The 12,500-nt window shown below is 41.0% G+C and overlaps 1 protein-coding gene across 1 annotated transcript in view; it reads left to right on the top strand.

Moving 5' to 3' along the window:
- The window catches only part of LOC137617661 (protein piccolo-like), a 121,288-nt gene that overhangs the window by 4,426 nt on the left and 104,362 nt on the right, over positions 1-12,500 (top strand). Inside the window, exon 2 of the mRNA XM_068347665.1 lies at positions 8,111-8,164. Within this exon, the coding sequence (XP_068203766.1) occupies positions 8,111-8,164 (54 nt within the window). The remainder of the gene's footprint in view (positions 1-8,110; positions 8,165-12,500) is intronic.

The following is a 12,500-nucleotide window of genomic DNA, read 5'->3' as shown; positions in this document are numbered from 1 at the left end:
AGCTGGGTACTACCTTGTGTAGTTGCTGGCCGGCAATCATTGCCGGCCAACACTGGCTGTTGCTGGCCGGCAGCTGCTGCCGCCGGCACAGGCATTTGAACCAGAGGGCTGCCGCCCTATAGCTGTTAAGTAGTATACTTTAAAGCTAATTGTGGTGTGTGCCGGCCGGCAAAGGCAGGCCGGCACACATCCTCCTATACTGTACTAGTATTCTTCTGTATAGCATATACAGTAAGAAGAAAACTATAGTAAAAGTTTAGGTACAGCACTGTATCTTCTAATACTATTGTGTTTTCTTACACAGCCCTTTGCTGTTGCCCTCAGACAGGAAGCAGAGTTCTTCCCCGTCTATTATCCAGGATTTTTAAAATCATTGCCTAGGTGTGAGCTCCACCTGTTTCCTCTGGAAACCTTGCATTGGTTACTCTAGTAGAGATAAACCATTTTTGATTTTATTATCCGGAAGGCTGCAGCAATGGGTTGTGAGGGAAACACAAGTGTGTGTCTTTCAATTATGAATTGTTATGCTATACTATGCATATCCAGTGATACATAGTTCACTTGATACTCATAGAAATTTCTTCTCTTTACAGGAGGACCCTCCGAAGTGCGGAAATGTTTTCTGCAATGTCCGCAGCAAGAACCTCTGCGGACATGAGTGTTGTAGGAGACACGCAGCATGCGCTGTCTCCAAGGATGATCTCCAGTATTGGGACCCTCAGGTATGTACTGTATGCACTAACCTGATTACTGAGGCTTTTGATTCCCCTAGAACGGCGGAATCAAGGGATATAGCTAGGGAAAAGCTTCGTACTTGGGTAAGGGACTTCAAGAAGAACACCTCTGGCCCTTATCTTCCAAGTGAGAAGATGAGGGCGTATCTTTTTCCCCAGGCATCAGCTGAGGCAGTGATTCCCCAGCCTCAAGAGGAGATCCTTCAAGATCAAGTCCAGGTGGACGAGGAAGTCGCAGATGCGATGCAAGACATCCAGTTGTGTGACAGGATGTCTGACCTGGACGATCGTTTGGAAGAAGACCTCCTGGCAGAAGGTCAGGATCAAGTTCAAACCCCGGATGTTGTAGAGGATGAGGTCGACGAGGTGTCGGCTGCTCCGGTTCAGATGCCGGAGCCTATCCCCTCAACATCGGCTGGCCTCCCAGTAGAACTGGGACAGGCCCTCTCTTCGATTGTTGGAATGATCCAACAAATGCAGAAGGAGAATCAGGAGAAGGCGGCTGCAATGGAACTGCGTATGCAGTCCCTGGCAGAATCACATGGGCCCCGGAAAAGGCTCAATGTGAAAGACCTTCCCATATGCTCAGATGCTAACCCATGGAGGTATGCTGAGCACATGCCGATGACGACTGGAAAGATCGTCATTTCGGATAAGCTGGGTTCAGTTCCCCTAGAGGAGGTAGAATTCTGGCCCAGCAAGGCATCATATCCGGACTGCTATGTCCGGCTGAGAAAAGAACCAGCTTCAAGGGAGGAGACAGAGCCGAAGGAGGTCATTGTTATGGACCACGCTAAGGCTCAAGCCCTACTTTCATCCTCGATGAAAGAGAGGGGCTTCTCGAATTCGAAGGTAGCTGCATTGAGCAAGAAGCTCCCTTCGTTTGTGTCCTCTCCTGATAGAGCCTTCCCCTTTTTACAGAAAGGGTTTGCGGCTGTCCTAAAGGCAGTCGAGGCCGGCAAGCCTTGCCCCTCCCTGGAGGAGTGTAAACCCTTGTCGCTGGCTCTACCTATGGACCACAAGGACTGGAAGGATGTCCATCTAACATTCTCAGTGGGAAAGTTGGAGGCTGATATTGCCGGACGGCAATTCGGCGAGGACCTCCCCAAGCTGTCCGAATCTCTTTTACGAAGAGAGTTCGAGACAAAAGAAAGACTGGCTGCCTCAATGTCTCATCAGACTACTCTCGAGACGATGGCAAGTGACCCCAAGGTCCATGAAATGTTCATGGTAGTGGCTAAGTCTCACTTAGCCACAGTGACGAAGGACCTTTATAACTTCGTCAAGGCAAGGAGAGCTTGCAGGGAGTTCGTGTTCACCGGGGCTTCGGTGAGACACGAGCCAAGGAAGTTAATCTCCTCCAACATTTGGGGAAAAGACCTTTTCCCTACCGATGTGGTCAAAGAGGTTGTTGATAAGGCCGCCGTGGAGAATAGAAATCTTCTCCAGAAGTGGGGCCTGGCTATCAAAAGAAAATCTTCCCCGGATGAGGGTCCTCAACCAAAGAGGAAGAATATGAAGACTAGGCTACCATCTCGGCCAGCCAAGCCTTATAGACAGCAACAGCAACTGCAATTGCCTTTGCCTCCAGTGCCCCAGATGGTGGCACAAACCCCGACTGCCTTTCAGTGGGTACCCCAGGCGGTGCCAGGTCAGTCAACCACATTCGCCCCAACGTTCGAAGGACAGTCTTCTTCCTTTCGTGCAAAACCTAGAGGAGCAGCCAGAGGCTTGTCTAGGCGCCCCTCAAGGGGAAGGGGATTCAGAGGTGGTCGTGGTCAGGGAGGCAAGACCTCAGGACGGCAGTCCAAGTGAAATGATACCGGTAGGAGGGAGACTGATGAAATTTTGGGATCGCTGGACCTTCGATCCCTGGGCCCAAAGCCTACTCAAGAATGGACTGGGTTGGAGCTGGTACAGCACTCCACCCCCATGCCTTCGGTTTTTCCAACACTCCACCCCCATTTTGGAGGAGTACGTTCAAGAACTGTTGGAGAAAAATGTGATCCGAAAGGTGAAGTCCATCAAATTCCAAGGGAGGCTGTTTTGTGTTCCCAAGAAAGACTCGGAAAAGCTCAGAGTCATTCTGGACTTGTCACCACTCAACAAGTTCATAGTGAATTGCAAATTCAAGATGCTAACACTGCAACACATAAGGACCTTACTGCCCAAGAGGGCATACTCAGTCTCTATAGACTTGTCAGACGCCTATTGGCACATTCCAATCAGCCGTCGACTCTCCCCCTACCTAGGGTTCAGGCTACAACGAAAACTGTACGCCTTCAGAGCCATGCCATTCGGGCTAAACATAGCCCCAAGGATTTTCACGAAGCTTGCGAGCGCAGCTCTCAAACAATTACGCCTAAAGGGAATTCAGGTAGTAGCCTACCTGGACGACTGGCTGGTGTGGGCAGCATCCGAGACAGAATGCTTGCAAGCTTCCAGTCAGGTGATCCAGTTCCTAGAGTACCTAGGCTTCAAGATCAACAAGAAAAAGTCTCGACTTTCTCCATCCCAAAAGTTCCAGTGGCTGGGAATCCACTGGGACCTTTTGTCACACAGTTTCTCCATCCCAATGAAGAAAAGGAAGGAGATAGCGGGCTCTGTCAAGAGACTTCTAGATTCCGAAAGGATATCAAGACGCGAACAGGAGAGGGTACTAGGCTCTCTCCAGTTTGCTTCAGTGACAGACCCAGTGCTAAGAGCACAGCTAAAGGATGCAACCGGAGTTTGGAGAAGGTATGCATCAAACGCGCGAAGAGACCTGAGAAGACCAGTGCCGCCTCGGCTACGTACTCTTCTCAGACCTTGGTCCCAAGCCAGACATCTAAAGAAGTCTGTTCTTCTTCAGCCACCTCCCCCGTCATTGACGATTCACTCAGACGCCTCAAAGGAGGGATGGGGAGGTCACTCTCATCGGAAAAAAGTCCAGGGGACTTGGTCCAAGCTATTCAGGACCTTTCATATAAACTTTCTAGAAGCTATGGCAGTGCTCCTTACCTTAAAGAAAGTCTCCCCGCGTCACTCGATCCACATAAGATTGGTGACAGACAGCGAGGTGGTTGTGAGATGCTTGAATCGACAAGGGTCGAGGTCACCACCTCTCAACCAAGTGATGTTAGCCATTTTCCGATTGGCGGAAAAGAAGAAGTGGTACCTGTCGGCAGTTCACCTTCAAGGAGTCCGCAATGTGACAGCGGACGCTCTATCCAGGTTCACACCGATAGAGTCGGAATGGTCCTTAGACGCAGGATCATTTTCCTTCATTCTGAATCAAGTCCCAGAACTGCAAATAGACCTCTTTGCGACGAAAGACAACAAGAAGTTGCCCCTGTACGTGTCCCCGTACGAGGACCCCTTAGCGGAAGCAGTGGACGCAATGTCCCTCGACTGGAACAGATGGTCCAGGATTTATCTGTTCCCTCCTCACAACCTTCTGTTGAGGGTCCTCAACAAACTGAGATCCTTCAAGGGGGTAGCGGCAATAGTGGCCCACAAGTGGGCGAACAGCATGTGGTTCCCCTTGGCGTTGGAACTACAGATGAAGTTCGTGCCGCTACCACATCCAGTTCTGACCCAGCGAGTCCAGAAGTCGACTGTCTGCGCTTCATTACAGAAAACCCAGACCCTGCAGCTCATGATTTTCTCGCCCTAGCGGTGAGAAAGCGCTTCGGGATTTCGAAAGCCAGCATAGACTTCCTAGAGGAATACAAGTGCAAATCGACTAGAAGGCAATATGAGTCATCTTGGAGAAAATGGGTGGCCTTTGTAAAGGCAAAGAATCCGCAGGAGATCTCAACAGATTTCTGCTTATCTTTCTTCATCCATCTCCATGGCCAAGGATTGGCAGCTAACACGATTTCAGTGTGTAAATCGGCTTTGATGAGACCCATTTTATTTGCCTTCCAGATCGACCTAGGTAACGAGATCTTTAATAAAGTTCCGAAAGCCTGCGCTAGGCTCAGACCTTCAGCACCTCCAAAGCCCATCTCATGGTCTTTAGACAAAGTTCTTCATTTCGCCTCCTTGTTGAGCAATGAAGAATGTGCGTTAAAGGATTTGACGCAAAAAGTTATTTTCCTATTTGCACTCGCGTCCGGGGCCAGGGTTAGTGAGATCGTAGCCCTCTCGAGAGAGGCAGGTCGTGTTCAGTTCCTGGATGGGGGGGAGCTGAACCTGTTTCCGGATCCTACGTTTCTCGCCAAGAATGAGTTACCCCCCAACAGGTGGGGTCCCTGGAGAATCTGTCCTCTGAAAGAAGATGCATCTCTATGTCCAGTAGAATGCCTAAAGGTCTATCTTCGTAGAACTTCAGACTTCAAGGGTAGTCAACTATTCAGGGGAGAAACATCAGGCTCAAATTTATCTCTGAATCAACTCAGAGCGAAAATGACATATTTTATTCGCAGAGCGGATCCTGACAGTACACCCGCAGGTCACGATCCGAGGAAAGTTGCCTCATCCCTAAATTTCTTTAATTGTATGGATTTTGAACATCTCCGTTCATACACGGGCTGGAAGTCTTCCAGGGTGTTCTTTCGCCACTATGCGAAGCAAGTAGAGGAACTTAAGAGATCTGTGGTAGCAGTGGGTCGTGTAGTTAACCCTACTGTTTAACTCTGCGAGGAACAGTGGTCTTAATTGGGACGATTAAGTCCAGGGTGAGAGTGTAGGTACATACTGTACTACAAACTAAATGAGGGCACCAAGTGCCCATATAGACTGTTCCTTCCTTCAAAGGTGAACCTTGCATAAGTTCAGACATGTGTGCCAAGCGTTTCTAACGCTAATGTGATTGATTTGTAATACAGATTTTTTATGACTTGATACCTTGGTATCTCATTAAAGTGGTGTTTAATGGTTTTTCTTTCAGATAAACAAGTTCTGTTTACTATCATACTTATGCTTAAAGTTTTGGGTTACCCTCTTTTATATAAATATATATATTTGTTGTTAACCTGTCTGTTTATTATCTGTCAATAAACTTGTTCTTGAGAACCTTGCGTCTCTTTCACCTGTGTCAATTTATTGGTATAATTGAGCATTTTAATTCTATGTATCTTATCTGGGATAATTCTGATAGAATTGTTCTGTTTTGCAAGCTATGTTGCATTGGTTTATGTAAATCCCCTAATGGGAGGACTCCGTCCCATAAAGGGACGAGGGCGGTTTTATTAGTTTCTTCCTATGCGGATATAAACCTTTGTCCAATACAAGTATTGTGCGGATGACTGGTCAATATATTGACGCAGTGGTTCTATACAAACTATGCTTTACTTAATATAGGGCGAGACCACTATATTAGCTTGCCTGGTATTCATACATAGATATATGTACTCTTCGAGACTTTCCAGAGTCTAGTAGGACTCTTCCCTGTAGGGGGCAGGAAGCTCTAACATAGTTTATAGTTAGTTGAAAAGATGTATAACGGTAACATCTTAGGTCTCTAGGTCTAGTCGACCGGGAATAAATATCTCCGGGGAGTACGGCACGTTCTGAGAATCCACAGATACAGTAATGCTCTGGTACACTTCCATCAGGACGACATGGCTTGAGCCCAAAAAACGGATTTTGAGCGAAGCGAAAAATCTATTTTTGGGTGAGATAGCCATGTCGTCCTGATGGACCCGCCCTTGCCTTTCTAAGAAAGGGCTGTAGGACCCCTCCCTACATACAGTATCTGTAGCACCTCGTGTACGCTACAAGGAATACAGATGGCGCCAGGATTGGCGCCAGGCACGCATACGAATCGGGGGATAGGGAAGCCTTGGGAGCGGCTCCCCTTTTTCTTTCCCGAATTCGTATCTCGTCAATCTCCCTCCTACGAGACGAATCTCTATTCAGGTCGTAGATTGCCATGTGACGTGTCTAGAATACGTCCTCTGATATGTCGCGATATCCCTTTCACGAGGGATACTCGCTCCAGGAGTTAGAATTCTGGTACCTTAAGGTAAATTCTCTGGGAATATCGCCGTAGTTGTAATATACCCTAGGAAGCTACCCTATAGGAACTTCCATCAGGACGACATGGCTATCTCACCCAAAAATAGATTTTTCGCTTCGCTCAAAATCCGTTTTATATATATATATATATATATATATATATATATATATATATATATATATATATATATATATATATATATATATATGTGTGTGTGTGTGTGTGTGTGTGTGTGTGTGTGTGTGTGTAGACCAATGATACTCAATATTGCTTTACTGTACTTGAATGAATGTTTTTCTTCACACGTATATATGAAAGATTTATATTTGTAGAGAGAGAGAGAGAGAGAGAGAGAGAGAGAGAGAGAGAGAGAGAGAGAGAGAGAGAGAGAGAGAGAAAATATCACGCAACGATACCTGAAACATTTAATTTTCAAGTAATGGTAGCAATTCTTCCCTATGCTCTTTATTATTATTATCATTATCAATAATATTATTGCTATCAATATATATAATTATCTTGGCTGCTTCTAGTGTTGTTGTACTACTATCGTTATAATTTCCATGCTATTATTTTCATTAGTATCAGTATTATGATAATCATCAATATCATAAATTTTTCCATTTTGTCTTGACATATTCTTGCTTTGCAGATTTCACTCATTGAAAAGAGTCATGATACTGCAAATGAAATCATGTCTTTATTGTATCATGTTTTTTTAATTAGATTTTTATTATTTGGTTCACCGTAAACACTTGTGAAGTCTCTTTTATGGTTAGGGATTTCCTTACCTCATATATCTATATTGGTTTATTTATCTTTGATTTTTATGTGTGTATATATATATATATATATATATATATATATATATATATATATATATATATATATATATATATATGTGTGTGTGTGTGTGTGTGTGTGTGTGTGTGTGCATGTGTGTTTTTGTGTGTATATATATTTATGTAAAAATATATACACATACATATATAATATACTAACACATTTATCGGTCATGAAATTATTTAAGTATCTACTTTTAAACCTATAGATGCAACATTTTTTCTTTTAATTTTTCGATTTTTACTTTTCCTTAATAAATCATTGATTCAGCCAGTACCCAGTATTTTTTAATTTCCTTGCTTATTATAAAGACTGAGTTAAAAATAGATTTATATATCCTTCAGAAGGAAGCATATCACTAGTTGAATTTACTACAATACTATTCAGTGATTTTTATTTATTAATTTAACTGTCAATCGTTACTTATTTATTTTATTAACAATTTAAATGCAATTGTATAGAAAATGAACACTACGTTTTTAGAGTTAACACATATTCCAATTAATTGTCGTTAATTTAATATTTTACATATCTTTGGTAATTTATACTCTTCCTAACTCATGACTTAATAATGTTTATTTTCTTTCAGAGTTTGAAGTTGATGGAATCCATTTTGGATTACTCGGAATATGATGTGCCAACTGTGAGTCCCAAAGCAAAGTGAGTAGTTTGAATTCTATTATTATCTTTATTTAATGTTTATTAATGTGTGCTGTATATTCATGCAATTATACGCACACCTACATACTTAAATACAGACATATACTTTTATATATATATATATATATATATATATATATATATATATATATATATATATATATGCGTATATATTTGCAGCCTGATTTTTATTTCATATATGACCTTCCGGTGGAAAAGATTTTATTTCGAGCTCCTATATTTTCTGAACTTTATATGGCAATAAACTACCCATATGGACCTTTTCCAGTGTTGAAATAGTACCACGAGAGAGAGAGAGAGAGAGAGAGAGAGAGAGAGAGAGAGAGAGAGAGAGAGAGAGAGAGAGAGAGATTTTCTAGAACAATCAGGATAATATTACGGTTCTAGATTATTCACTGGTGTCTGTCCGTCGGTCTGTATGTGTCTCCTTAATCTAAGTGAAGAAATTAAGTGAAATATTTAGACTTGACGTTACTGGCAAATTGTATTTTGAGATGGAAAGAGATCGCAATTTACGATGGGATACAAGTCATTTATTTCTCTTGTTGGAACCTATATGGAATTTTGATATCTCTTATAGTTACAGATAGATTCTAATGGAAATATTTGAATTTACAGAACCTGTAAAATTTTGAAATAGATGTAGAGACATCCAGAGTATATTTATCAGTAAACATCGGTATAAGATTTTTATGGATTTCTATGGTAATTCAGGAATAGGTGAACAATGTGTCAAGGAATAGTGATTAGAGACATTTTGCGATTTTCAACAAGAGAAACCAGGAATATTTATTTTTTGATAATACCGAAATTTAGGAAATGAGTAACAAGAGAAAATGAATAGTTAAAAAGGATTTGAGAAGGACAGAGGTGAACATGCAGAATATTTTCCTTAAGCAGTATCGCGCAAGTTTTCCAATTTCATGTTTGACGCTTTAATGATTAGGTAGATATGAGGAGTGAAATTCACGGTTCTTATGAATATAACATTTATGACAGATACACTCATGATTAAATTACCAAATTGGATGTGTTTAAAGGTTTAAAGGTAGCTCATGATCAGCTGTGGTAAGGGAATGGACAGTATCAAAGAAACCGACTACTTACACTTTCTTCTACCCAAGTTAGGACCAGGCAGGCAAGGAAGTTTGATTCACTACAAATTGTAGACATATAGGCTCCAATAAACACCCTGTAACCGTAGCTCACAATGACGGTGTTTAGCATACCTTTCATGAACAAAAGAAACTTATGTCTAAGGGAATGCTGAAAAAAAAAACCCATTAGGCCAGTGCCATTAAAAAAAAAAAAAAAAAAACATAACCCTACATCGGCTAAGTGATGTTTTTCGAAAGTATGTCTATAACTATTAGTTTTGTACTTATCATCCCTGCGAAATTACCCATAGTTTGCAAATAAAAAAAAAAAAAATGTCCACTTATTGTTTTCTGGAACGTTTTTAGCAACGCCCAATCGTTTTGACAATAAAATGACAATGTGAATGTTTGTATCCAAACTTTTTTTTTTTTAAACGTAACCTAAACAATTTTAAACGATTTTCAAAGGTCTCTTATGGGTAGGTAAAAGCAATTTTAAGATCTTTAGTCTAGTAAGGTGCAATATAATATTGGGTTTTGAAATATTGCCGTATAAAGTATTGATGATTTAAAATACTTCTTAAGCATAGAATGACTGAATTTCCTTCAGCTCATTTTCAAAAGTAATGTTCTTTGAAGTTTCGACTTCATTCACCTAACGAGTTTGGGTTCGAACCCTACCTTGGTTAGGAAAATATTTTCTTTCTTTATACAGGTCGGATGTGGTGGGTCTTAGTAGAGAGTAACTGAGAGACCTTAATCAGTTATAAGGTCTCTTTCTTTTTCTTTTTCCTTATTCTATTACTCACTCCTTCTTTTTCTTTCCATACTTTCCATAATTCTTCCTTCTCTCTCCCTTCCTTCTTTCGTACTTTTATTTCTTCGGCATCGTCTTCTTTCACCTCTCATCCCTACTTTTTCTATTTTCCTTCAATTACAAATTCTTAAGCTCTTCATCTTTCTTATTTTTCTTCTTTTACCCATTTTGCACTTCCTTTTATTCAGCTTTTTCTATTCTTTGGGCCCTTCTTTCCCTTTCTTACTCTCCTTTTCTATAATTTTCCTGACTTCTCTTCCCTTTTCCATCAGTCCTCTTTCTTCTGTCAGTATCCCTTCTTTTTCATCCTCTTCTTATTCGCTCCCTTCCCTCTCTTCCATTCATTTTCATAATTCCTCATCCTTCTCTTCATATCTCCTTTTTCCTTTGTCCCTCATCCTTATCCCCCCTTCTCTTTATCCTTCTTCGATTCTTCCAATTTTCCCCTTTATATCTTCTTTTTCCTTCCTTCCTTCCTCAATTCTCTCTCTCGTTCTCCTTTCCGTATCTCCCTTTCTTCACTTCCTTACTACTTCACTCTTCCTAATCCTTCCCCCATTATCTCTTCTTCTCTTCTCTCTCATCCTTCTTTCCATATCTCCCCTTCTTCCCTTCCTTACTCCGCCAGTCTTCCTAATCCATCCCTCCTTATATCCTCTCATCATCCCCGTTTCCTTCGCCACTTGCGAAGCAGATAAATCAAAGCCTTTAATATCCTGGTGTCGTCCTCCACCTCCTCCTCTTCTTCGCTTCGCCTCTTCCTTACTTAATCTTCTTTTCGTTTCCTCTTTAATCTTTTCGTGCTTTCCATGTTATTCTACTTACATTGGCTTTCGCTATTAGCGTCATTTAATCTTATCTCTTTCATCGTTCTGAATAGTCATGAGATGATTCTCTGGTTAATAGACGCGAGAGAGAGAGAGAGAGAGAGAGAGAGAGAGAGAGAGAGAGAGAGAGAGAGAGAGAGAGAGAGAGAGAGAGAGAGAGAGAGAGAGTGTGTGTGTTACATAATTTCTTTCGCTTGATCAAAATACACTATTATGAAAGAATATGAAAGTTGAACTGAAAAGATTATTCTTGCAAGCGAGAGAGAGAGAGAGAGAGAGAGAGAGAGAGAGAGAGAGAGAGAGAGAGAGAGAGAGAGAGAGAGAGAGTGTAATTTTCTTTATTAGCTCAAAATATCGTATCATTGAGGAAAATAACGGGAGGGACATTTCATCAAATCATGAAAATTAAAAAATAATGGAGAAAACTGAGAAATTAGGTCTTTAGGTGTTTTTTTTTTTTTTTTTTTTTTTTTTTTTTTTTTTTTTTTGCAGCAGAAAGAGAGAACAAAGACCTCGCATGATGTGTGGTGATTATCCCTGTTATTGATAGAATTACATCAGTGTAATATATAGTTTGGAATATTGTTAGTATGTTTATATATTCCATGCAAGGCACAAGGAACCATTTCTTTTTGGGGGGGCGGGGGGGGGGGGGGGGGCACAGGAGAGCAATACGCAACGGCATCAATTGTGTCTAAGTAATGTGTAGAATTAAAATTGAATACAGTTAGACTGTCGAAACAATGTGCAGAGTGAAAACAGATAGTGTTAAAATGTCTAAGCAATGTGTGGAATAAACATTTATAGTGTTAAAATGTCGAAGCAATAAAGCGAGAATGTCGGTGGTACAGGTTCAGACTTAAAAGGTAAGGATAGCAATATCGGAATAAAGGAAAGATACACATACAGAATAGTTTATTATTATATATGTGTGTGTGTATATATATATATATATATCTATATATTTATATATGGATATATATATGTATATATATATATATATATATATATATATATATATATATATATATATATATATATATCATCATCATTATCAGGCGTTATGAATCAACTGCAGAACAAAGGCCTCAGACATATCCTTCCACTTGCATCTGGTTATGGTCTTTCTATGCAGTCCATGCCCGCAAATTTCCTTAGTTTGTCGATCCATAGTCTTCTCATAGTTTCTCGATCCATAGTCTTCTCTTCCTTCCTCTGCTTCTTTTACAATCTCCAGGCACCCATTCTGTTATTCTTAATGTCCATCTATTGTCTGCCATTCTCAAGATATGTCCTGCTCATGTCTATTTATTTTTATTACAAGTTGTTAGAATATCATCTGCCTTAGTTTGCTCTCTTATCTATGTAGCTCTTTTTGTCTCTTAGTGTTTGCACCAGCCACCCGTTGAGATACTACCGCTAGAGAGTTATGGGGTCTTTTGACTGGCCAGACAGTACTACATTGGATCCTCCTCTCTGGTTACGGTTCATTTTCCCTTTGCCTACATACACACTGAATAGTCTGGCATATTCTTTACATATTCTCCTCTATCCTCA

Source organism: Palaemon carinicauda, chromosome 23, assembly GCF_036898095.1.
Source record: "Palaemon carinicauda isolate YSFRI2023 chromosome 23, ASM3689809v2, whole genome shotgun sequence".
Taxonomy (NCBI): Eukaryota; Metazoa; Arthropoda; class Malacostraca; order Decapoda; family Palaemonidae; genus Palaemon; species Palaemon carinicauda.
This window is presented reverse-complemented; position numbering and strand designations above follow the sequence as displayed.